At 47.6% G+C, this 26,963-nt stretch overlaps 1 protein-coding gene across 1 annotated transcript in view; it reads left to right on the top strand.

Moving 5' to 3' along the window:
• Positions 1–26,963, top strand: part of ZC3H3 (zinc finger CCCH-type containing 3) — a 193,796-nt gene that overhangs the window by 113,914 nt on the left and 52,919 nt on the right. Inside the window, exon 5 of the mRNA XM_074577989.1 lies at positions 19,552–19,745. Within this exon, the coding sequence (XP_074434090.1) occupies positions 19,552–19,745 (194 nt within the window). The remainder of the gene's footprint in view (positions 1–19,551; positions 19,746–26,963) is intronic.

Raw genomic sequence — 26,963 nt, 5'->3', positions numbered from 1 at the left:
AGAAAAATATATGTATATATTTATTTATAAAATATACATGTATATATCTAAGTATATATACTTATCCAGGCATACGCAACACTTGTGCTAATATATTTACTACCCGGATCCTTTGATTACAGGGAAGCCAAGAGTTCATGCTCAGGAATTAGAAGCTGACAACGTTGCTCCGGTTGGTTTGTGGGTCAGCTTGTAAAAGATGCTGAAAAGCCACAACTTGGGGTATAAACCTGGATATGTAACAACTCCGTGCTTTAAATTTAGAGAAATAAGCCTGCAGTAGACACATGAGTTTGTTATTTGTTCCTTAGGAGAACATAAAGGCAGCAAAACCAACTCTCTAGGGAAAAAAAAAAACCAAAAACATCAGAAAAAGCATTTATACACTGTTTTCTATGCCTTGGTAGGTAAATTAAATTTAATTCTAAATATTGCATTGCCGTGGCTACATATCTATCCCTAGGAAAAGCCCCGATAGCCGTGGGCATGCGGCTTTCCGGAGCCGGCCAGGAGCTGGTGTTTTCTCAGCGGATAATTCCCCTTAGCGCAGCCCCGTTGAACTTCTTTAACCTCTTCCATGCTGAGTCAGTGCCTGACGCACGCTTTTCCATGACTGAGATATTAGTTTGCTTTAATTAAAATCTCTCAGCTGTTCTTGCTCTTCTTAGTATTATTACTATTTCCTGCGTGAGAAAAAGAGCATTTAAAAAGAAACCGTCTCTGGAAAAAGCAATCATGCCAGGTATTTTTGGAAAGCAGGCGGGAGGGAAAGCCTTGAGTGGGATTTGGCTGATTATTTTGGAAAATATTCAAAGTTGGGGTTTTTTTTGAGTTTGGAGGTGATGCAGATGGCTCTGGCAGCTTTGGAATTAGCCGGCGGTGCCACTGTCATACCCTTGCTGGTACAGATGCAGCATCGAAATAGCTTTGAATCTTAGAAACTAGCCTTGTGGGTTGAGCCTGTTGTTTAGGATTTCCAAAATCAGCTTATGCTTTGCACGGCACGGATAGAACTCAATCGTCAATCTACTCGGCAACGTAAAAGGTAGGAAACGCCGGCCGTACGGAAATGCACCCTGTTTCGATCTGAGCAGTGACGGTGCACGATGCTTCCTACAGATTGGTGCGTTAGAAAAAGGAAGGTGCGATATTGCCGCGTTTGGAGCACATCCAAAGATCTGAAATACCTTTTACTACGCTCCGATATGAGCAGATGAAGGAGTTACCACTTCTGTGCCAGGCTGGGAGAATGTCTATGACCTCTTCTCGCTTTCCTTCTCGTTTTCAAGGGCTCTGTAGCCCATCACCGAGGGTGGTAGGATGCTGCCTTGGAGGGATTAAGCATTAATGTCCCATCCCATGTGGATGTGGGACCTGGCGCTGCCTAAACAGTGTCACTCTCAGCGTGGGCGCCTGGCTGGAACACGACTTAGGTGCTAAAGCTGGTAACACCTGCCTGTCTCGGATGCTGAAAGAGATCCATTTCAGCTAATCAGAATTAAACCGTAATGAACTTTGTCCAATCGTCTGAGCTCATGGGGGTAAAAGGAATCTAATTAATGGGACAATGGTGCCTGGTCTCCCTGGTATAATTACTGATCTGCTGCAGCATTAGAGCGGCGGGTTGGAAAGCTGTGTATTAGAGGTTGTCAGCATTTCCATTCTCAATCTTAGCTTAAGCGGTTTAATGGGCCGCTGTCATGGATTTTAGGCTGAAAGTTGACCTACCTTGAAAACAGCTTCATCTGGGCAATCACATCTTCTAGGACGGTTCTTTGTCTTTTCTTCTGGCCAGCATTGCAGTGGAGAAGTTTTTAAGTGGAAACTTCACTGGAGAACTTGAGTAACTTTGAAATGTGTCAGAAGATCCTTCCATGGCTCTCCATGGGTGGGATCGGACTCCTTGCTGGAGAGAAGCCAAGCACGGTGGTTTCGAGTTGGGCTGTCAGATGAACTGTGAGTGAGCAGAGCTGGTTTTGGCTGGGGTTGGTCAGAAGATGGACTTCTGAAAGATGGGGAGGAGGTGTCTAACCACCTGGAAGCTCTGGAGAAGAGGCATGCAAGAGCCTAAGCATAAGGAACTGAAACAACCAGGGAGATGTAGGATAAAGGGGGAACTGAAGCTATGGATTATTTAGGCAGCATTTCAGAAATTGTGAAGAAAGAGGAAGCAATGAAATGGGATAGAGTAGCCAGCAGAGCAGGAAACCTCAGCAAAAACCTGCTTAGTCCCTACCTGAACACAAGAGTCCACTGAGTCATTGGAGGAGACACAGTCTTGGCCAGAAGCGCCATGTAGAAATCCCTGTGAAACTAAAATCCTGGCAAATAGTTTCAATGCTGTCGTTTTGGCCGAAACCCTCTGGTCATGAGGTAGCAAAACAGACCGAACTGTTGTTGACCACGGGAGAAGGTTGTGGATGAAGATAGCAAATAAGAGGCCGGTGTAATGCCAGCCACCCTTTCGGAAAGCAAGAGCCACAAGAAGATGAGTGATTGAGACCGCAGCAGCTGTTTGCTCTCAGGAACGATGATGAAACATTAATTACAGGCAGAAGCGGCATCCTGCCGAGAGTAATATTGTCCTACTGGCAGCTCAGCAAAGATGCATTTAGCTGTTGGAGCCGGGCACCTTCGCATGGGTGAGGCTGATGTGATGGGGGTGTGGAACTCTTTTGAGTGGTGCCCGGCAACAGGACAGTGGGCAACGGGCACAAACTGGAACACAGGAAATTCCATCTGAACATGAGGAAAAACGTCTTTACTTTGAGGGTGCCAGAGCATTGGAACAGGCTGCCCAGAGATGTTGTGGAGTCTCCTTTTCTGGAGATCTTCAAAACCTGCCTGGATGCATCCCTGTCCAACCTGCTCTGGGTGGCCCTGCTTTGGCAGGGGTGTTGGACTAGATGATCTCCGAAGGTCCCTTCCAACCCCCACCATTCTGTGATTCAGTGGAAAGTGCAGAAGGAAAATTCATACTGGAGCTGGTCACAGGTGTAGAAGGTTTATGGCAAGAAATGAGATGGGTGGCTGATATATCTCACAGGGTACGTATGATATAGAGGGACAGCCAGCACGTTGGGGTGGCTTTGGGTGCTTTCTGATGCTTCGGGGCTCTCACAAATCATAAGACTCATAGGAGAGGTCAGAAGTGATTTTAAATGACTGTTTAATTTGGATGTATGCCTGCATTCCTGTAGTGCTGGCGGATGGAGATTCCGTGACCTTTGGGGTGGTGATCTTAGCAGGGCATGTCCTCCAGCCAAAAAGCCCCAAGGGAAGGGGTGGACAATCCTCTCTCCCATCTCCTTGTCCTTGCCATTGGGATGGGAAGAGCCATAACATTCAGTAAATCTGATGATGCAGCGGCACACGTGGAGGTAAAAACGATCCCGGAGTGGAGACATTTGTGTTTGCCCAATACGGATGAAATTTACCCTTGTGCTAAGGCCAGGATGACCCCAGTGCACCAGGGAAATCTTATTTAACCTTGGTTTAGGGACAGGGGTTTCAGTTCATCTAGTAACAATTATGATCTTAAATGAGTTCTGTGCCTGTATCAGCCAATGGCTTTTTGTTTGTCCCTCTGTCACCAGTGTCTGGTTACTCAATTCGTGTTGCATTAGAAAAGGAGATGCCAGTTAAAGTAGGGGTTGGAACTGGAATGATCTTTAAGGTCCCTTCCAACCTAAACCATTCTATGATTTTATGATTCTGTAAACTCGTGGCATTAGGAAAACTTTCAAATTTAACAGGAAAACTCTGTTGTTATCCCCAGGTAATTAAACCCTCAGTCAATATTGGTCTACAATAATCCTTTCCGACTGTACCAGGAGGTTCTGTGAGTCAGGAAACTACCAGTGGAGAGCAGCATTTCATCCATGGATCGGCTCTGAGCCGCTCCACCTCTGTTGGGGTCAGTGGCCAGGTGATGGCATAGAATCATAGAATCATGGAATGGTTTGGGTTGGAAGGGGACTTAAAGATCATCTAGTTCCAACCCCCTAAATACACAGTTGAAACTGTGTGAGGCTCTGCCGGGAACGGGAATAACAGCAGGGAGATTGCAGAGGTGGCAGAAAGGCTATTGACGTGCTGCTGTCTCGCATAATAATTGAAAATGAAGGGGCTGGAGAGGAAACGCAGGCCTTGGGAGGTTGAATATGCCGTGGGATGTTTGAGGTTATTCGTTCCTTTCAATTCATTGTTGCCGTTCAAGCCATTGACCTCTCCCATGTTCTTTGGAGGTCGTTGGCCAACAAGGGATACCATATAAGCAGATACAGCCTCAGGGTAGACGTTGGTGCTCAACTTGCCAGCACCTTTCTTTGAGGAGTTGGGGTTGAGACATCGGGTGAGGCTCAGTCTATGGTTGGAAACGACTAATTGCCAAATCACCCCTCTGAGGTTGGGCTACACGGGCAATTGGGCCAATTCAACCAAAGCTGGGATCTTTACACCTAATTAAATGGAAAGGGGACATCCTAAGTGACTTGAAACCCAGCCTGCTGTTGGGATTTCTTTCTCCGTGTAATATCAATGCAAATGATTTCAGCTGGCTTAATGAAATTGGTCAGCATACCTGTACCAATGGTTTTGGGGTGTCTGTGTTAGTTCACACGGCGTGGTGCATTACCATAGAATGGTTTGGGTTGGAAGAGAACTTAAAGAGGGCCTGATCCATCCTTGCCCTTCCCTCCTGGCCGTGCCAGTCCTTCAGTGCAGCAGGTCAGGAGGCAGATGCTTCCCTCCGTTCTCCATGGCACGTGGAGCTGGTTTTGTGGCCAGGCTCTTCATCTCTCTCAGGACTGAATGGGGTTGCAAACAATAGCAGTGATTTAGCAAACAGGAGTGATTTTGGGCAGGGAGAAGAGTTCTCTATAAGACTTCTGTAAGCTCCTTAAGGCGATAACTGTATCTCCTCTGTGTTTTGTAAAATCCTGGCGTGGTTTTAAGTGCTTTCCCTGGCACATGGGTTCGCCCTTGCCAAGCGACTGAGACTGTGAGCCCACCGCCGCAGGGCTGCCAAGCGCAGTGTGAAACCTTCGCTGTGACTTTTCTTGGAGGCAAGTGAGGAACAAAAGAGAAAGCCAGCGTGGGGCTGGAATGCCTTCAAGAGAGCAATGGCAGTAAATCCAGTGGGAATAAATAATGATACACTTGCGGGAAGGGATGGCAACCAGAGGGTCCTTGACAGGCTGGAGGAGTGGGCCAGTGCAAACCTCATGAAGTTCAACCAGGCCAAGTGCGAGGTCCTGCACATGGGTCAGGGCAACTCCCAGTATCAAAACAGGTTGAGGGGTGGATGGGTTGAGAGCAGCTCTGTGGAGATGTGGGGGTGTTGGTGGACGAAGAATTGGCCATGAGCCACCAATGTGTGCTTGCAGCCTAGAAAGCCGGTTGTTTCCTGGGCTGCATCCCCAGCAGCGTGGGCAGCAGGGCGAGGGGGGGGGATTCTGCCCCTCTGCTCCGCTCGGGGGAGACCCCCCTGCAGTGCTGCCTCCAGCTCTGGAGCCACCAACATCAGAATAACACGAAGCTGTCAGAGCAGGACCAGAGGAGACCCCAGAGATGCTGTGAGGGCCGGAGCCCCTCTGCTGGGAGGACAGGCTGAGAGAGTTGGGGGGATTCAGCCTGGAGAAGAGAAGGCTCCGGGGAGACCTTCCAGCCCCTTCCAGTCCCTAAAGGGGCTCCAGGAAAGCTGGGGAGGGACTCTGAATCAGGGAGGAGAGCCATAGGACGAGGGGGAATGGTTTTAACCTGAAAAACGGGAGATTTAGATGAGATATTGGGAAGAAATTTTTCACTCTGAGGGTGGTGAGCCCCTGGCTCAGGTTGCCCAGAGAAGCTGTGGCTGCTCCATCCCTGGAGGGGTTCAAGGCCAGGTCGGATGGGGCTTTGAGCGACCTGGTCTGGTGAGAGGTGTCCCTGCCCATGGCGAGGGATTGGAACTGGGTGATCTTTAAGGTTCCTTCCAACCCAAACCATTCTATGATTCTGTGAAAGCCACTCGGTTGCAGGCTTTGGCCAGTGAAGTCCCTTGTGCGAGGGCAGCACTGTGCTTCCCCCGGCTCATGCTTCTCGTTGGGGCTCTGGGGGAAAGGAAGACACAAGCTGGCTCCTGGCTTGCTTAGGAACCATGTGTAGCCCAAACTGTAACTTTTTCTCTGCAGGCTTAATTAGGCTTTTTTACAGGCCTAATGCTCTTGGTTTTAATCCCCAGCTCGGATCAGGATTTATGACACTGGGGACGTTTCTGCCTCTCAGTCTTCTCCCAGGCTGTGTGGGTGGTGAGGAAAGACTAACATGGCTCTTGTGCAGAGCAAAAACGTGACATATTTAAAACCGTGATCAAAATAGTGGGTGTTGAATGAGTCTTGTAGCCCAGGTGGAGCAGGTGCTGAGGTATTTTTGGGGGTGGGTGGAGAGGGAACATGTGTTGGCTGCCCCTCAGGGTCCAGGACTGTCCCCAAATCATCTGTGGGTTGAGTTGATGGGCTTGGCTGTGCACCAACATCTCAGCGTGCACTGCAGGGTGACCCTACCTTGGAGAGTTGGCACTGACAGTGGGGTGAAACGCTTGAAGCCTGTGGAGACCTGTCAAATCTCACCTGTCAAAACCCAAAGATGTGGCTTATGGAGATGTGTCGTTCTGCATCTTGGACACGAGGACTCTGTGTGAATCTCATCCCTTTCCTGGTTCTTCAAAGGGGCAAAATGGTCCGGATAAAAGGATGAGAAAAACGTGAGAAAAGCAGAACAGAAGCTAATCCTAGAAACAGGTCAGGAACCCCAGAGAATTTCTGCTGGTTCTTCTCTTCTGTCAGCTGTTACCAGCCTGCAGCAGAGGCTTCCTTGGTTCACACCATCATCATCTCTACCTGGAGCTGCTCTCGGCCAGGATGATTACTAGCTGGCTCCTGGGGATGGGGGCTTCAGGGCTTATATTTGCCCCCAAACGGTTACAGAGCTGCCCAGGCAAAGCTGGACACAGAGGAACCCCGTGGCCATAGCTTGGGGATGTCAAACTTACATTAGCTGATTTTGGGGTTCACCACCACTGTAATTCCCCCTTGCTGAGCTGCCAAGCCTGGGCCTTTCCCAGAGGTGTCCCATCTCGTTTCTCAAACCTTGTGATGTTTGAAGTATTGGATATTGCTGTATATAACCCATTGCCCACGCTCCTGCAGCTGGCTCAGAAATATCATTGTCTTCTCATGGCCCGGTCTGGTCCTTTGCGATGAGGAACGGCACAGTTGCTCTGGTATCAACTTCATTTTGAGTGAAATTGAACTGAAAAATATTTAAGTCTTACAAAGACATTGGACCAGGTTGCCCAGAGAACCTGTGGATGCTCCATCATTGGAAGTATTCAAAGTCAGGTTGGACAGGTCTTTGAGCAACCTGATCTAGTAGGAGATGTCCCTGCCCATGGTGTGTGTGGGGTTGGTCTAGGTGACCTGTAGAGGTCCCTTCTGGCCCAAACCATTTGCTGATTCTGTGAAATGTAAGTTTTACAGCCCTTTGAGAAGGCATGCAAAAAGTTTGGGATATCATTTTCTACCTTCATACGATCATATTTTCATTTTTTGGTCTTTCCAAGCGTAATTATTTGAGGAGAGAACTTCTCCAGCCTGTGCGAGGACCAGGAAGAGGTGTCATCCCTATGGGATGTTGCCATTGGGGGAAACCACAGAAAACCCCTCAACAACCCTGCATTGCAGATATAATCAAATGTTTCTTATACAACATGCAGCCATAAAAGTGACTGCGATGGTTTTGATTGCCAGATGAAGTAATGGGTTGAACTGTGAAGAAGAAATCCATTTAGATAGCTTTGATAATAGCATTGGCAACAGCACGCAGGAGGAGCCGAAAGCTTTTAAATAGATGGAGAAAATATTAAATGTTTCAAAGGCAGTTTGAATTGTTTGCTGATGTTCCTGGTGGCTTTGCTGTTGGTGGTACAGCTTCTACGGTGATGAGCGCGGTACGTAGAAGGATGCTCGGGGCCAAGGGAGGAGAGGGGCCCATGCCACCACAGATGAGTCTCGCCAAAACTGGCACAAATCAACTGTGTCGCGGTGGTTGGTCATCTGCATATGATGGTTGGTCACCATCATACATCAGCGCTACCCACCAAGAGAGCGATCCCATCCCATTATTTCAGCCCTTTCCACGTGACTGCATGGCACCGTCGCAGCTCACTCTGATTTAATTGCTGAGGTTAATTAGGATTTAAATCCACGAGATGGAAACCCTTGATTTCAATCATCAGGTCTAGTCTTGTTCCCCATCTTTATTCATCAGCTGTTTTTCTGGAGGAATCTTTATTCTCACTGCTTGATAACCATTATAATATACTTGCAACTATTTTTCTTTCGCAAGTCAGGAGGATTTATTAGGTAGGTACATCTTTATTTAGGCAATTAGGTAGCTTAATAGTCGCTCGTTGAGGTTCATAATTTTTCCCAGGTTTTGAAAATGGTAAATGAGATCCGTGCTGGATTACTTTTTTTCTTGAGATTAACATTAAGCTGCATTTGAATGGAAATTCAGCTTTCAATTGAACCAAATTAAAATAGGTTTTTCAAGTGTTTATTTCATAATTAGAACTGATTATTGAAAGCAGAGATTTGTTTACGGATAAATTAACAGGTTATTGCTGGTCACTGTGTATGTAAAACTAATGGATCCCCTGTATTTATGTTTGTGTATTGGAAGAAGACACGTGCTTTTCTATTTTTCAGTTTCCGATCACTTTTTCAGCCTCAAATAACATAGTCAGTGAACTGAATTATTTCAGTAATCCAAGTCAGGTTCTTTAAATAAATTAAGTCTTAAAGTAGGAAGTGTTCATTTGATATTTGACCTTTTATTTTTAAGAAGAAAGCAATAACATTGATAAGAAGTCCATAAATCAAACATTTTAATGGAATTACTTGTTTTCTCTTCTGTGGATTTGGGGTCCTCAAGCAGCTGGTGGGTGGGGATAGAGACGTTATGGGAGATTGAAGCGGCTTCCAAAGGGAACTGGTGCAGGAGCTCGGAGAGTTGCTGGTGTGTTTGAGGAACACGTTTAAGCCCAAAGCCCGTGTTTTGTTCTACTGTGTGCTACGGAACAAGGATATTGTGATTTATTTTTGTACTGTTTCTCCCAAATCACAGTTTTGCATTCCACCTGGGAGGCTCGGGGTGAACGAGATCCCTCCTTCCTCGCCGCTCCCTGGTGCTGTCCGTAACTGTTGCTCCGTTTATGATCCACTCTTTCCTCGGGAATCAAATGCCAGCATGCAAATGTGATTTCTTACTATGTAAGGATTACTTTAAAAAAAAAAAATAAGCTAAGCCTAAAGAAGATATCCAGTAGTAAAAGAAAACCTTCCTTTAAGAGCTACTTGTATTGCCGTCAGCGGCAAGAAATCCAAAATCCTCTCCAGCTCAGCTGGCTGAAATGCCGTTGGGATGCTCTTGCTTTGCTGTCCGATTTGTGTTTCATTTATATACATCAGCTACTCAAATATTTCAAATATAGGTACATTTATGCAGGTCTCGTGTGGGTTTTTTGGATCAGATGGTCTTGAGTGTTGAGTGTGCGCTCCCATGCATAGCCACGAGGGTTATAAATCTGAGCATCTCCTACAGCTCTTGCTGCGCGCCGGGATGAGTTGTTCTTGTTGCTAATCCCCACTTTCCATGTTGGCTTGGAAATCTCCCCCTTTTTTACCTTTTTTTGGCTTTTTTTCCCCTGTATTTAAGAGGGAGCATATTTTGTTAGAATCGCTTGCTGAAGTTTTTGGTGGTTTTCTTCCATTTTGAGCAGCTTTGCTCTGTTTGAAGGCAAGGAAGGCGCGTTAAGCTGGGCATCAGCTGACTGTTGACTCCACGTTGTCTTGTTCAGCCCCTTTCTCCTTCTTGGTCCAGCGTTTGCTTTGGGTTTACTGGTCTGTTGGAAGAAACATTTCTATTTCCCAAGTGATGTGAAGTTGGTCTTGTAGAAAAGGCTGGAGGAAGGACCCAGCGTTTCCACTTCCCAAGTGATGTGAAGTTGGTCAAGCAGAGAAGATTGAAGGAAAGACGCAGCAGCTGGGTGTTTGACCATGGGAAAGAGAAGAAGAAAAATCAGACTTGATCAACAGGAACTTCCATGAAGCACCAATGTGAAACCACTGGACTTGGGGGAAGGTTACTGCTGCTTCGAGGGATGCAAGGGAAGAGCCCAGATCTCAACCTACAGAGTGTTTTATCATTCCAGGACCTCCACGTGTAACATTTTTAGCACAAGACACTGCGATTTTCCCATCACGCTCAGCCCCAGCATCGGCGTTGGACCTCCGACAGCTCCCGACTCTGTTTTTAAACATTTTTATAGCGTTCCTCTACCCCCTTTTCATTAAAAATTTTTCTTCCCCTGTCCACCCTGGGGGGGGCGTGGGGGAAAGACAACCCTCAACCTTGTGTAGTCAAGGTTATGGCGATAAATTCTGTAGCATTGTCACTTCTATTCGGAGTAAATTGGCTGGCCGCTTTCGGGCTGAAGGGAAGATAATTTGCTGTAGTATTTCAAATGGATTAGAAATGGATTTGAAGGGAAAGTTCATGCCTCCCATTACAAAGGCTAGAAAGAAGACTATCTTAAGGCACTGTTCACACTCTGGCCTTCATTATCCACGCTTAATACCTTTCCTATTTTCCAGCGTTAATGAAATTTCCTGCCGGAGCGGGCCTTCTGGACGGACGGGAGGACTCTTCAGATCCGCGGGCTTGTGCGGCAGAAAGGGAATTACAAGCCCCTCGTGTCGAGGGGCCGGCGTATTCTTCAGGTCCTTGGCCCGGCTATTATCTCATTAATTTTATCCTCTTTTCTCAATACAGTTCATTTCCAAAGGCCGTCCTTTCCATTAGGGTAACAATTCAACGGAGAGCTGTGACACTGCCACCGATGAAAAGCGACGGGGCGTTTGGCATGGCTCCTTGCCCTCGGTTACAGCCATCCTTCCCCTCGCCTGCCTCCCTGGTGGCTTTTTCCCAGGGCCACCGTGTCGGATGTCACTAATGGGCAGGGGGACACACACTGGGGGATCTGTTGGGGCTACACAACTGCTTGGGAGCAACAGCTTGGTTTAAGAGGAAAATCGAGGTTTCCTACAGGTGAAGGTTGGGCAGTTAAGTTTCCCCCCTGGCTCTTCTGCATGGGCTGAGATTCTGCCATCATTTTTTGATATAAAACATATTTTACTTTCAATTTTAAATATGTTATGGCTCCTATAGTATACATAAATATACTAATTATTCTAATTAATATAATATATCATAAATATCATAAATATTCTAATAAATAATATGCAATAGATAACAGATGTGGCCAAAGCTGAACTCGATGTGTGCTTTCAGCTGACAAAATTCCCTGCGAAGCCTCACCAGCATTTCCCAGGGAGCGGCATCTCCTCTCCCATTGCGTTTGCATCCGGAATCCCCCACAACGGAGTGAACATCCATGGGGAGGGCGTCCCACCAGTCCCAGGCTGCATCCCTCAGGCTTAACCCTCTGCAAAATTGCACCTCCAATTTCTGGAGAGAGAAGGATGGAGGAGGCAACTTCTGGGGTTAAAGGGGAATAAATACAAATTATTCTAGGGAGGAATAACCCCATGGACCAGCACAGGTTAGGGGCTGACCTGTTGGAAAGCAGCTCTGCAGAGAGGGACCTGGGAGTGCTGGTGGACAACAAGTTGCTCATAGGCTAGCAATGTGCCCTTGTGGCCAAGAAGGCCGATGGTCTCCTGGGGTGCCTTAAGAAGAGCGTGGCCAGCAGGTCCCCCTCTACTCTGCCCTGGTGAGGCCACAGCTGGAGTACTGGGTCCAGTTCTGGGCTCCCCAGTTCAAGAAAGACAGGGAACTGCTGGAGAGAGTCCAGTGGAGGCTACAGAGATGATCCAGGGACTGGAGCATCTCTCTGATGAAGAAAGGCTGAGAGACCTAGGGCTGTTCAGCCTGGAGAAGCGCAGACTGAGAGGGGATCTCATCAATGCTGAGCAATATCTAAAGGGTGGGTGGCAAGAGCATGGGGCCAGACTCTTTCCAGTGGTGCCCGGTGACAGGACAAGGGGCAACGGGCACAAACTGGAACACAGGAAATTCTGTCCTTGCTTTGAGGTGCCAGAGCACTGGAAGAGGCTGCCCAGAGAGGTGGTGGAGTCTCCTTCTCTGGAGCTCTTCCAAACCCTCATGGATGCGTTCCTGTCCAACCTGCTCTAGGTGACCCTGCTTTGACAGGGGGGTTGGACTGGATGATCTCCAAAGGTCCCTTACAACCCCTACCATTCTGTGATTCTGTGAAATATAAATAGCAACCCCCCCCTTGGAGCTGTTTAGGATGGGGTTTGGGGGCCCGTCACAACCCACTGCGGTGATAACCCCCATTGACATTGACTTTTTAGCTAGAAGCGTTTCCAGGTGAGCAGCTGGGCTGGTGCAGAACCTCTGTGGAGGCTAAGGGTGCTGGGGATGTCTCTGCTTGGACACCTCCACCACCCAGAAGGTGGAAATAGAGATGGTCAAGCCTCCAATGAGCTCAAGCTGAGCCCCTGGTTGAGAATTAAATCTGGCAGCACTTGGCGCTTTGGCAGCCTGAGCAAATGTTCTACAGAAGCTTTTCTTGGAGGCCACCTAGATGGTCATTTTTCTACACCAAAAATGCAACAACTACAAATTGGAGGAGGTTCAGCCCCCCAACAGCATTATGTTTTTTGATGCTCTCTGCCAAAATCCTTGAAAAATCCCAGCGGGAACGTTCCTAATGGGAGATACGGTGCCAGCGGTCCCTCGTGTTGGGGGCTTGACCATCCCTAAGGACTGGCAGAGAGGCAAGCATCCTGCTGTGCACGTTGCTGCTCCGCTCCTCTTATCCTGGCTTTTTTCTTTTTAATATGGCTTTATAAAAGTATAAAATGTTTTATAATCTGCAGCTGTTGCTATTTGCTCAGCAGCTGCTACCTGCTTGCTCTCCGCTCACATACCGGGGGTCAGATGCCACCGGGTAATAACTCTTGATAAATGGTGACTTTGGAAGAAGGAGCGCCGGAGTGTGCAACCACTTCAGCGGGTCGAGTGAGTGCAGCAAAGCGAGAAAATAAATATCTGGAGGATTTGGGGGATTCAACCTCTTAAACTGGTGCTTAAACCAGAGCTGTTTAGGCTCAGCCGATGTGAGCAGCCCCCGTGGGCGACTTGGGTTTGGTCAGATTTTATTGATATTACAGCCATAAGAGGGCTAGTTTTTTTCCCCCTATATTTTTTATTTTGCACCCCGCCGGTGTTTTTCCAAGCAATTCTCTGAGGTATAGTTTGAGACAGAAAACCCCTGCGCTGGGAACATACGAGTGATGCTCTGGGACATCTGCCTGTGCCTGGGGAAGTGGGGAGGATTCGGGGTGTGGGAAGCCCAGGTTGGGCAAGGAGAACCGAAATCCGTGGAAAAACTTCTTTGGAACGTGCTCTTGCTGTGCTGGGATTTTTAGGGTTGGGATGTCTCGAGGTGTGAGGCTGGGATATTATTTCATATATATGTATGTGTATATATATGATAGTATAATAGATATTATTGGATATATATAAATTTATATTCTCTATATATTGAAATATGTATTATCTATTGATGATATCTATATAGATTTATAGGGACAGATATGTATATACGTACAGGTAAATATCTATATAGGTATCTCCAACTCCATTTCCTTATATCTATACATCTATACATCTGTGTATCTATATCTATATTGCTGTCTCAGTCTATACCTATACCTATATAGATATCTTTATATATCTATACACATTATCTGTAGTTAATATATATTTCAATATATAGAATGTATCTCCATATAGAAATAGATATTAAATATATAATATATAGCTGTATCTATATAGACATAATCTCTATATAGAAATAGCGACTGTCTAGATAGATTTTATATAGTTTTATATAGAACTTATATAAGTTGTCTATATAAATCTATATATCTCTCTATATAATATGTCTATATATCTCAATATATTTCTATTATTATATATATTATTAGATTGTATATATATTTATATAGCTCTATTTTTTAATATATATTCATATATATGTGTGTGTATATACACATATGTATATAAAATGGGATGTCTCTGTTAAATGCAAAGGAGGCAGAAGGGCTTTACCCCAAAGCTGTGGGTTTGGGGCAGTACCAAGGTTTCGTTCCTGATGGAGCTGGGTTGTGGGTGCTCTTGGCCCTGGTGGTGGGAGGTGGGGTGTTCCCAGGGCCAGCACAGCCAAGGGCTGGGGGCTCGGCAAAGCCCCCTCGCCCCAGGCACTGCACGGCTGCGGAACAGCCGCGGCCTCCGAACCGGAGCGGGGAGCGTGGGGGAGCCTGGGACTTCTCCCCTCCAATAGACTAAAAGAAAATACTAAATAGGATATATATATTTTTTTTTTAAAAAAAAATCTATATCATATATAATACATTATTAGATATTACTGAATATATATAATTCAATATATATATTCAATAATATCTGTTGGACATGTATGTGGATAGGTAAAGAGATATAAAAAAATGTAAATAATATCCAGGCTTTTTATCTCTATCAATTATCTCTAAATATTATTGAATATATATATTGAATACACATATTAAATGTATCTCCAGATATTACTGAATATATGTATTCAATATGTGTATTCGGCATATGTATTCAATAATATCTATAGGTAATTGATAGATAGGTAACAATATATAGATTTTTATATACAAGTATCTATATGTTATATATAATATATAGATAATATATTTTAATGTAAGTATTCAGTATATCTTCAATAATATGTATATCTATGTATAGATGTATCAGAATCACAGAATGGTTAGAGTTGGAAGGAACCTTAAAGGCCATCTAGTTCCAACCCCCCGCCATGGGCAGGGACACCTCCCACCAGCCCAGGTTGCTCCAAGCCCTGTCCAACCTGGCCTTGAACCCCTCCAGGGATGGGGCAGCCACAGCTTCTCTGGGCAACCTGGGCCAGGGGCTCACCACCCTCAGAGTGAAAAATTTCTTCCCAATATCTCATCTAAATCTCCCCTTTTTCAGTTTAAAACCGTTCCCCCTTGTCCCGTGGCTCCCCTCCCTGCTCCAGAGTCCCTCCCCAGCTTTCCCGGAGCCCCTCTAGGAACTGGAAGGGGCTGGAAGGTCTCCCCGGAGCCTTCTCTTCTCCAGGCTGAACCCCCCCAGCTCTCTCAGCCTGTCCTCCCAGCAGAGGGGCTCCAGCCCTCCCAGCATCTCCGGGGCCTCCTCTGGCCCCACTCCAACAGCTCCATGTCCTTCTGCTGTTGGTGGCCCCAGCGCTGGAGGCAGCACTGCAGGGGGGGTCTCCCCTGAGCGGAGCAGAGGGGCAGAATCCCCCCCCTTGCCCTGCCGTTATGTACTTGATATCATTTTTGTTGTCTGGATTAGGCCACCTTTACAGCCATGAGACCTTTCTCCAGGTCAGCTCTGGATGCAACTTCGGGCTTGCAGAGGTTTGCTGTGAGCTGCTGGGTGGTCCACGGGTGGCCCTAGTGTCCCTCCTGACATCAGTACCTTCATCCAACAATGCCACTGCTGTGGCTGATTGCAATTTTTGTAAAATATTAAGCCTTCATGCTCCTCTCCGGAGCAGTTTCATGAGGACTGAACCCTTGGGGAAACGGGAACAACTTCTTTGTGTGTTCCCCATCCCCTCCTCAAAAAAAAAAAAAACCAGGCAGCAATTCTCCCGGCTCGGTAGCCAGTGGCAACAGCCCGATGAAATGAATAGGCTGTCACGCTAAGCACTAAGAAATGTAACTATTACATTTTACAATTCTCTTTTTCTTTGCAGCACATGTTCATTTAAAGGTAATGCTCTCCGGGGTTTGCATTCTGCTGATAGGATAGCGGGGTCTTAATTTACAGATATTCTCCAGTAATGCGCGGTTTATATACGTTCTGCTAATAGCATTATGAGCATAGTTTGGAGTAATACAAAATTAGAGCTCTAATTTGCATAAACAAATTACTGTTTGGATTAGCACTAAATGGGGAAGACGACTGATATTTGAGGAGATGTGATTTGGCTGCAACGGCTCTGTTTGTATAACGGCGTATGGAGGAAAATGAGCTGGGTGGCTCCGCGCGAGTTGGGAAGGAGGTGGGATGGAGCAGGAGATGCTGGGTCATGAACCGGAGCGGGGTTTGGTGGCAGATGAGCCCCTCTGGGACATTTTAGTGGTAACTTGGCAGTGCTTTAGTGGGAACCTGGCAGTGCGAGGTTTAACGGTTGGACTTAGAATCATAGAATTGTCTAGGTTGGAAGGGACCTTTCAGATCATCGAGTCCAACCATCAACCCAACACTGACAAAAACCACCACTAAACCATGTCCCTCCGCACCACGTCTACCCATCTTCTAAATCCCTCCAGGGATGGTGACTCCACCACTTCCCTGGGCAGCCTGTTCCAATGCTTGACAACCCTTTTGGTGAAGAAATTTTTCCTAATATCCATCCTAAACCACCCTTGGTGCAAGTTGAGGCCATTTCTTCTTGTCCTATCACTTGTTACTTGGGAGAAGAGACCGACTCCCACCTCTCTACAACCTCATTTCAGGTCGTTGTATAGAGCAAGAAGGTCTCCCCTCAGCCTCCTTTTCTCCAGCCTGAACATCCCCAGCTCCCTCATTCACTCCTCGTAAAACTTGTGCTCTAGATTTGATAATCTTAAAGATCTCTTCCAACCAAAATGATTCAATGATGTCACTTCAGAGTTTACTGATCGGGTTTGCATGGCAATTTATTGGTGGCACAAGAGCTGCAGGGGTGGCTTCTGTGAGAAGATCATAGACTCATAGAATGGTTCAGGTTGGAAGAAACCTTAAAGATCATCTAGTTCCAACACCCCTGCCCTGGGCAGGGACACCTCCCACTAGACCAGGTTGCTCCAAGCCCTGTCCAACCTGGCCTTGAACCCCTCCAGGGATGGGGCAGCCACAGCTTCTCTGGGCAACCTGGACCAAGGGCTCACCACCCTCACAGTCAAGAATTTCTTCCTAATATCCGATCTAAATCTACCATCTGGTCCTAGATGCCAGATGCTTCCCCCATGTCCAACAGAGCCAGTGCCAGCTGGCTCCAAGAGAGACCCGCCACTGGCTATAGCTGAGCCGATCAGTGATGGTGGTAGCACTTCTGTGATAACATGTTTAGGAAGGTGAGAAAACAGCATCCGGAAGAGAGTAGTGAGAATACGTGAGAGAAACAAGTCTGAAGCCACCACAGTCACTGAAGGAGGGGGAGTAGGTGCTCCATGCACCAGAGCAGAGATTCCCCTGCATCGCGTGGTGAAGGCCATGGTGAAACAGATTGTAGATATGCAACCCATAGAGGTCCACGGTGGAGCAGATATCTACCTGCAGCCCTTGGAGGACCCCACACGGGAGCAGGTGGATGCCCAAAGGAGTCTTTGACCCCATGGAGAGCCCACGCAGGAGCAGGCTCCTGGCAGGACCTCTGACCCCATGGAGAGGAGTCCATGCTGGAGCAGGTCTTTTGGCAGGACCTGTGACTTCATTGGGGACCCTTGGTGGAGCCATCTGTTCCTGAAGGACTGCACCCTATGGAAGGGACCCACACTGAAGAACTGTAGCCTGTGGGAAAGGGTCCACATTGGAGAAGTTTGTGAAGGTCTGTCTCCCTTGGGTGGCACCCCACGCTGGAGCAGGAGAAGAGTGTGAGGAGGAAGGAGCAGTAGAGGCAATGTGTGATGAACTGGCCGCAACCCCCATTCCCTGTCCCCCTGCACTATTTGGGGGATAGGACGTAGAGAATTTAGGAGTGAAGTTGAGCCCGGCAGTAGGGAGGGGTGGGGGGGAGGTGTTTGAAGATTTGGTTTTATTTCTCATTATCCTGCTCTGGTTTATGATTGGCAATAAATGAAATTCATTTCCCTGCGTGAAGTCTGTTTCGCCCGTGACGGTAACTGGTGAGTGATCTCCCTGTCCTTATCTCGACCCATGAGACTCTCATTTGTATTTTTCTCCCTCTGTCCAGTTGAGGAATGGGAGTGATAGAGCATCTTGGTGGGCACCTGGTGCCCAGCCAGGGTCAACCCACCACACTGATTGATCATTCAGAATAACCTTATGGGCAGCACGAACCGGATCTCAGCTCCCAACCCATCGCTGTCCCACTGCCTCGCTGCAGGGTTTGTGGATGTAGGGGAGAGATGGGGACGTGGAGAAGGGTCCCCAACGCTGCCCGGTCAACCCCACTTGTGTTCCAGCATCTGCTCCAGATGACAGATGGGGGATGACAACTCATCCCATGCAGGGATGTAGCAAAACCCTTGCAAGAGCCAGGTTTAGGAAGGACAATAATAATGATAACAAACTTAGAACACCTAATAATAATAATGATACCAAAAATATCAAAGCCTGTAGAGCTCCGTGAAACTTGGCTAAGCTCAGGGGAGGTCCCATGTTGCTGATTCCCCCGTGGGGTTACATGCACGTTTCTGTCTCTATTTGCTGCTGGGGTTGAAGCTGCAGTCCTGGCTCCGTGGGCTCACCTGGATTCCATTTGGGATGCACAAGTTTGCCTATTAAGCAGCCACATACCAGCAGTGCGGATCGAAGCCATGCTGGGTGCGAGGCATTTAGGTCAATGGCAAATATCTGGAGAGTTTTAGGGACAAACACCTTTGCTGTGTCCTAGCAGGCTATGGTTGGGTGGGGACCCAACCTTCATCACGGGGTCTCTTCTCCTGCGGCATTGCCTGGGGGAAAGAAATGGATTTTCATTGGATTGGGCAAATCATAGAATGGTTTAGGTTGGAAGGGACCTTAAAAATCATCTGGTTCCAACCCCCTGCCCTGGGCAGGGACACCTCCCACCAGACCAGGTTGCTCAAAGCCCCATCCAACCTGGCCTTGGACACCTCCAGGGATGGGGCAGCCACGGCTTCTCTGGGCAACCTGGGCCGGGGGCTCACCACCCTGAGAGTAAACAATTTCTTCCAAATATCTAACCTAAATCTCCCCTCTTCCAGTTTGAAGCCATTACCCCTCATCCTATCAATACGTGCCCTTGTAAAAAGTCCCTCCCCAGCTTTCCTGGAGCCCCTTTAGGGCCTGGAAGGGGCTGGAAGGTCTCCCCGGAGCCTTCTCTTCTCCAGGCTGAACTCCCCCCAAGCTCCAGCCCTCCCAGCATCTCCGGGGCCTCCTCCGGCCCCGCTCCAGCAGCTCCGTGTCCTTCTTCTGTTGGGGGCTCCAGAGCTGGGGAAGTGATACCAGGGGGAGAGTCCTTGAGGGCTGGGGTTTTTTTTGGTGTAAATCATGAGAAATCAGAGCTTTTCTTCTGTCCACAGCAAGAGCATCCCTGGTTCTTTCCTGCATCATCTCCATCTTCAAGCAGCCAAGGGTTTGCTCATGAAGCAGCAGCTCCTTGCGATATCTTCCCATGTTTGGGCTTACCTTGACTTTCTCATTTTCTTGCAGATCCCCACTATTAAACCAAACACGCCCATCACCTCAAGGTGGCAAATCCCAGCACGTGCAACAGAGATGGAGGAGCAAAGGCTATCGCTGCATCGGCGGCGTGATGTACCGAGTGTCAGCGAATAAACTCTCCAAGACTTCTGGCACCCCTGGCCGAGGCAGAGACCTGAGCACCAAGAGCCCTGGTAGAGCAGGTGAGCAGCAAGAATTTGTCCTGGTTTACATCCAAAAGCCAACGACATCCCAACTTCGGTGCTGAGATTGGCTTTTAGGTGCTTATTCCCAGCCCACATGTTGCAACTCATCCTCTGGCCTCGTAGGAGCAGGGATGCAAAGGTGATGGACATTCCATCGGTGCCAAAACACATCTCTCAGCTCCTCTGGCTTTACAGTAGCGCTGAAGGGAAAATAACGTAGAAGAAATGAAAGGTTTAAGAAAATTGAGGATTTTCTTAACTCAGGCTTGGTTCAAGCTTGTAGAGATGCACCGTTAAACTGGTTTCTTTTTTTAACCTGAGCAAAGTCTCGGGCAGCTTCAAATGGCACCGCAAGGTTAAACGTATTTGAGATGCTCATCAAATTACGTTCGATATTGACCTAAGAAAAGCTGTGAGCATCGTTCTGCAGATAACTATGAAACAGGCATTTCAACACACTTACTGGCTTTACATTTAGCTCCAATTAAATTTGTGTTTCAGCTCCTCTTGTACTTGATGCCTCAAGTGTGGCTTTTAGGTAAGACCGGGTTTTTAAGTGCGCTTAAAGTATTTTTTTTGGAGTTTCTACTTGGGGTCAAATATTTTCGCTCCGTAACTGCTTTATTGACAAATTTTGGGGACAGTTAAGCTGGGAAAAGCAGAGCCAACGGCTTTGTGCTGTTCTTTTTGCTGGAAGGATGAAGGGTGCAGAGATGAGTCTATTTGTGGATGATGCTATAAATGAGGTAATTTAACGCGAAAGTTATTTCATGTAACGGTGGGAAAGTGGATGAAGAGAGGTAATGAATAACGCGGTGTCGTTGAGAGGTGCAGCTTCTGAAACCTCCTGCACCCCGATTCCTGTGAGCGTGATGGGGTGTCCTGGGAAGTTTTAAACACACAAAGAACAGGATAAGGGAGGGAAGGAGCTTTGTACAGGCACAGAAATCCCGTCAGCAGGAGAGCTGAGCCGCTCCGGGAAGTTTGAAAAACATGAGGAAAATTAGGAGCAAACAGCAACATCTCAATAAAGAGTAAATAACTCCCCCTTGACGCTCGCACACAGTGATAAGTGGTGTTGGAGAGAAAATGGAGAGAGGGAAATGAGAGACAGGCAGGGAAAGGACGGATGGTGATGATAAATCCTTATTGCTGGTGGGGAGGAGGGCAGAGATTTGGCTTAAACCGTGGATTAGCTGCCCCGGGCACCCAGGGATGGGAAATGAAGATGCCTTCAGATGACAGAGATGAGGATGCTGCGGTGGCCGAGGGGGCGCGGAGCCGATGGAGCATCTCTTTCAGGTAAACTGCCTTCTGAGAGCATTAAAGGGATGCTTGGCGGTGGTTTGGGGACAGTTTGCTGATGTTTTTGCAACTCAGCTCTGCTCAGGACAGATTTTTGTTGGCTGACTCGCCTGAAATGTCCTCCTCGCTGCTGGCGCTGCAAATAGGTACATGCACGCTCGTGAGTGTCTGTCCATATGGCTTGTTTTGAAGTCTGCGATCCTACCTGCGAGCTGTTAAATCCTTGGCTTTGGTGCTGCGGCTGGAGGAGGATGGGCAAGGATCGACCTCCGGTGGCGTGGAAAAAAAGGCCATAAAGCTAGCTCAAGGGTTTGTAGACCAAGCAAATCCTGGTGTCAGCGATGTCGGATTTTTACAAGAGCTTTGCTGATGGCAATGGGATTTTCCAAAGTGTCTGAATCAGGGTAATCAGCTGCACAAAACCAACTCCAGGGTGGTTCTGCCATAAGCACCATTCCCAGGCGTTGAAGCTGTCACCGAAGGCAGCAAAGATCTTGCTGGAGTGCAAGAAAAGGGGTGAAACCCCCAAGAAGTGGTCAGGGAAGACGTTGGTTGGAGCAGGTCTGGTTTTGGGGCCAGGTTTCCGGACAGAATTAGACCACTGGGAAGGCTCCAGGGGAGGAGCGATGGCTGGAAGGACTGGAAAAGTGGAGGACTTGAGTCTGTGCAATCTGAAGAGGAGGAGATGGAGGGGCTGCAGGTCCCCAAGTTCATTCATGGTTGGATGCAATGATCTGAAAGGTCCCTTCCAACCTAGGCAATTCCATGATTCTGTGACTCATCAAGAGCTGCCAAGCAAAGGAACGATGTCTTCTCCTTGACCAAGTGGAGCAGCCAAAACCCAAGGGGCTTAAACTGTAGCAGGAAGGGTTCAGGGAGGACTTTTGAAAGATGAGGATTATAAAGTGCTGGAATAAGTTGTCTGGCTTGACTCTGAAATTTCCATTATTGGGATTTTTTAAAGAACAGGTTACATGGGCTTCTATTTGGGGGATACACGGGTGGAGTAGGTCCTGCCTTGCAGCAAGGAGATGGACTTGGTTCAAGCTGCTGCCTAATTTCCAGTCCATGATGGAAGCCACTCGTGGCTTTAATTTAGGTGCTCGGAGCTGGTGGGAGGACTTAACTGCCCATCACTGTGCTTTTATCACTCTTTCTGTTCAGAGCACCAGCGTTTCTGAGGCAGCTTTTCCCAAGCCCTGGTCTTGCATATTTAAAATACTTTTTCCAAACTATTTTTTTTTCATATATTCAAGTGCAAGAAAGTCTCTAAATTTGCTGGGAAACAGCAAAGTCATGTGTAGGCAACTCAGCAAAGGCAGATGGATTCAACCTGTCCATGAGTATCCACTGCTGGGCTTGGACCAAGTGGAGAAACACCAGCCCTGGGTGCAATTTCTGGGAGAGCCAAAGGTTTGACGGGTGGATTTTTGCAAATTCAGGCATCGGTGTTCCTCTTGGGGTTTTTCCTGGGGGGATTTCGAGTATGGGGAAGGAAACAGCGATGATTTTCAAGGGATTTAGTTTGCAGAGGTGACCTAAAGCAGCTTCAAAAAGCGACGGATCAGTAAAAGGCACGGGGTGAGCGTGCACCAGCAAGCACTGGGTGCTTTTGTGGACACTTTTCCCCCTTTTTGGTCTCGGTTTTAAAATAATGAGACTTTCATGGAGATGCGCAACTGTCTTGGGGTCAGCAGGTCAGACCTGCTGGCCGGCGGTGGGGAGGGAGCTGCTCCCCATCGTGGCATTACTGGGGGTAGTGGGGCACGGAGGAGATACGATACCCCCCCATCTTGCCTTCCCCGCTGGTACCGCGCCATTTAGTGAGGTCTCGTTTGGAGAAACAGGTTTAATTACGCCAGCTTTGGGACAGAAGGTCCCTTCCAGCGTTATTTTCTATGAAATACAGCCCCATCCGTATTATTTTTTTTTTTAGATATTTCTTATTTTGCTGTAGTCTCCTTCCCCCTGCCACACGGCGCATTGGGTTTGTAACCATAAAGCCCTGGTAACTGGTGTGTGTCAGTATTTTCATGTCATCTTTTAACTCTCGCCATAATTCATCCTCCTTCGCGAGGATGGATTCAACAGAAACCGGCGTCTCTCGCTTTACGATAACTGGGGCTGGCAGGGCGGAAGATTTGTGTACGCTCATCGGGTACAAGCCTTCACATGTTTACTGAACGCTCCATGTTTTCAACACTTGACAAAGTTTATTTAAAAGACGAAAAAAACCCAGCTTTTCCTTTCCCTTCCAGTGCCAGACGCTGCATGTTTGGGGTAGCAGAGAGATGGGAAACGCTCCTGACAGTTTAATAGCTTGGAGTTTACTTACGGTGGGTTATAATTCTGCTGTTTGCCTGAATTTATTGGGTTGGTATTTTGTCTCTTCGTGGCCCGACTACAATAAGAAACGCGATGCTGGTTGCTGCGGCTGATCCGTCAGTGCCGTCGTACTGTCCCTGCCAGGCGAGTGGGATGGGCAATCGGTTTGATGCTGGCGGTAAGTTAAAATCTGGTCCTGGGGACGCACCTCCTTCAGCCCTGCACTCTATCGGCATCAATCCTGGAGCTACCAGGAGTGATAAAGCAACTCATCCGTCTCCTGGAGCAAGGGGAAGAGCAGGGCTTGAGCTCAGATGTACTGTAACTCAGCCCCTTGAGCAAGGATGGAGGAGGCTCAGAAGAAAACAGCCAGGGCTCGGACACCCGCTCCTCATCCTCATGTAGGACGAAGATGCCGTATCAAACACAGAAAAGCTCTTTACCCCTGGGATAACTAGTATTTCTGCAAAGATACATTATTCACTTTGCAGAAACAGTAGAAAATAGGCAGCGAGATGGTGTGGAAAGCATTGGATATGTTGCAATTAATTAAGCAAGCGGAACAACTGGGTTTCTCCGCTCACAACGAACCTTTCCTTCGTTTCTTTCTACAGCTGCTGAGATGTTATTCAGCCACTTGAGGAATTTCCATGAAACTGGGGAAAGAAGCAAAAGGTCCTGGCAACATAGCGTTTCACAAAGAAATTCAAAGGGGAAAATAAAAAAAACCCACAGCCCTTTACAAGATTGAAAGCAGCAGAAACCAAATTAAGGTTTGACATTGTCCGGAAAGCGGCCCTGACCCCAATCTAGGCACATGCCACCGCCGCTGCCGTGAGAGGTATTGAATACTTTGAGCTGGGGCTGGCTCCGATGGTGTTTTGCCAGCTTCCAGGCTGCTTTCCAAGGCATGACTTCCTCATCCTCCACTGAGGTTCTACTCCTGGGAGGCATACAGGAGCCCCGGTGGGATGAAAGGCTGGTGGCTTTGGGGACACTGTAGTGTGGCTGGGCTTCACCCGCTGGAGAGATGCTCATGGGTGGCAACCAGCCCCTCAGGCAGTGTGATTTTGTTTATTGGTGGTTTTCAATTTTTCTCCACAACCATAGGATCCAAAAGGCTTGGAGGTACCCATGATTGCTGAGGTCCCAAAGGTGGAGGTTTAAGAGGAGCTTGAAGTTCTCCTGAGCTTCTGATGCACGTCTTCCAACATAGCCGTGATGGTGGCTCTGACCACAGAGGAGCAAATTATTTCTAAACACGTGGTTGAGTTCAACCTTCCAGGGCTGAGGGTCTTTCCTTCCCTGCATCTAAATGCATTCCCTGTCTCCATCCAGCTGCGTAACATTCCCTCCTGCCTCAGTTTCCCCACCCTGCTGCACAGCTGGGGACACCGAAGATGCGAGCTCCTCCGCTGCGCCAGGCTGAAGACAGATGACTGATGCTCCTGAACACGATTTCACATGCGGTGGGAGAGCTCCACACTCGGAGAGAGGAGGAAGACGATAACCACGGCGCGGGGAACCATGCGTTGGAAGAAAGTGCACTCTCGGCTCCTTGTTTACCAACTAATTTTAGAAGTGCTGAGCGCTGCAGAAACGCACTTTCCTCCTTTGCGGATGATAAAGTGCTCAGCACCGCTGTCGGGCTGGCCGAGGACTTACATGGGTGATGCTCTCTCCTCTGAGCTGCTTGGTTTTTTAAATAAAAGAAGGGAAAGATTTAAGACTGGACACCTTGACCATGTTGGGACCGAGTGGTGGAGGGGCAAGGAAGAAGTTGGTGGAGGAGAGGCCAACCCAACGCACCAAGGTGGAAGAACAATGAAAACTGGAGTGTTGCTTTTCTTAGGTTTCAGCTGGTTTCGGTGTTGCTTGTGCTGGGGCGCACTTGTGCTCAGCTCCTTTGAGCTGAATCTCTTGGTTTTGGGATTGCTCAACCCCTTACCCCTTTTGAGTTTAATCCCTTGGCCCCTTTTGAGCTCAATCCCATGATTTTGGGATGGCTCAATCCCTTGTCCCCTTCAATCTCGATCCCTTGTTTTTGGGGTTACTCAATCCCTTACCCCTCTTGAGCTCAGTCCTTTGGCCCCTTTGAGCTCAGTCCCTTGGTTTTGGGATCACTCAGTCCCTTGGTCCCTTTTGAGTTTAATCCCTTGTATTTGGGATTACTCAATCCCTTATCCCTTTTGAGCTCAATTCCATAGCCCCTTCAATCTCAGTGCCTTGTCTTTGGGATTACTCAATCTCTTACCCCTTTTGAGCTCAGTCCATTGGTTTGGGGATCACTCAATCCTTTGGCCCCTTTTGGGTTTAATCTCTTGTTTTTGGGATTGTGGAATCACTTGGCCCCTTCAATCTGAATCCTTTGGGTTTGGGATTGCTCAGTCCTTTACCCGTCTTAAACTCAATCCTTTGGCCCCTTTGAGTTCAATCCTAGGTTTTTGGGATTACTCAATCCCTTACCCCTTTTGAGCTCAATTCCACGGCCTTTTCAGTCTCAATGCCTTGTTTTGGGATTACTCAATCTCTTATCCCTTTTGAGCTCAATCCCTTGGTTTTGGGATCGCTCAATCCCTTGGCTCCTTTTGAGTTTAATCTCTTATTTTTGGGATTGCGGAATCACTTGTCCCCTTCAATCTGAATCCTTTGGTTTTGGGATTTCTCGATCCCTTACCCTTCTTGAGCTCAATCCCTTGTTTCTGGGATTATGGAATCCTTTGGCCCCGTTGAGCTCAATCCCATGGTTTTGGGATTGCTCAATCCCTTACCCATTTTGAGCTCAATTCTGTGTCCCTTTCAGTCTCAATCCTGTGGTTTTGGGATTACTCAACCTCTTAACTCTTTTGAGGTCAGTCCGTTGGTTTTGGGATCACTCGATCCTTTGATCACTTTTGATCTTAATGCCTTGGCCCCTTTTGAGCTCTATATCTTGTTTTTGGGATTGCAGAATCCCTTGGCCCCTTTATGCTCAATCTATTGTTTTTGGGATTGTGGAATCCCTTGGCCCCTTTATGCTCAATCTCTTGTTTTTGGGATTGCTCAATCCCTTATCCCTCTTGAGCCCATTCCCTGGTTTGGGAATTGCTCAATCCTTTGGCCCCTTTATGCTCGATCCCTTGGTTTTGGAATTACTCAATCCCTTACCCCTCTTGAGCTCAATACTTTGGCCCCTTTGAGCTCAATCCCGTGGTTTTGGGATTACTCAATCTTTTACCCCTTTTGAGCTCAATCCCTTGGTTTTGGGTTTGCGCAATCCCTTGGGCCCTTTTGAGTTTAGTCTCTTGTTTTTGTGATTGCGGAATCCCTTGGCCCCTTTTGATCTTTATTCCATGGCCCCCTCAATCTCAGTGCCTTGGTTTTGGAATTGTGGAATCCTTTGGTCCCTTCAATCTCAATCCCTTGGTTTTGGGATTGCTCAATCCTTTAGCCCTCTTGAGCTCAATCCTTTAGCTCCTTTGAACTCAATGCCTTGTTTTTGGGATTATTTAATCCCTTACCCCTTTTGAATTTATTCTCTTGGCCCCTTCAATCTCAGTCCTTTGGTTTTGGGATCGCTCAATCCCTTACCCCTCTTGAACTCAA

Source organism: Larus michahellis, chromosome 2, assembly GCF_964199755.1.
Source record: "Larus michahellis chromosome 2, bLarMic1.1, whole genome shotgun sequence".
Lineage (NCBI taxonomy): Eukaryota > Metazoa > Chordata > Aves > Charadriiformes > Laridae > Larus > Larus michahellis.
The sequence above is the reverse complement of the archived record's forward strand: the minus strand, read 5'-3'. Positions and strand labels throughout refer to the sequence as shown.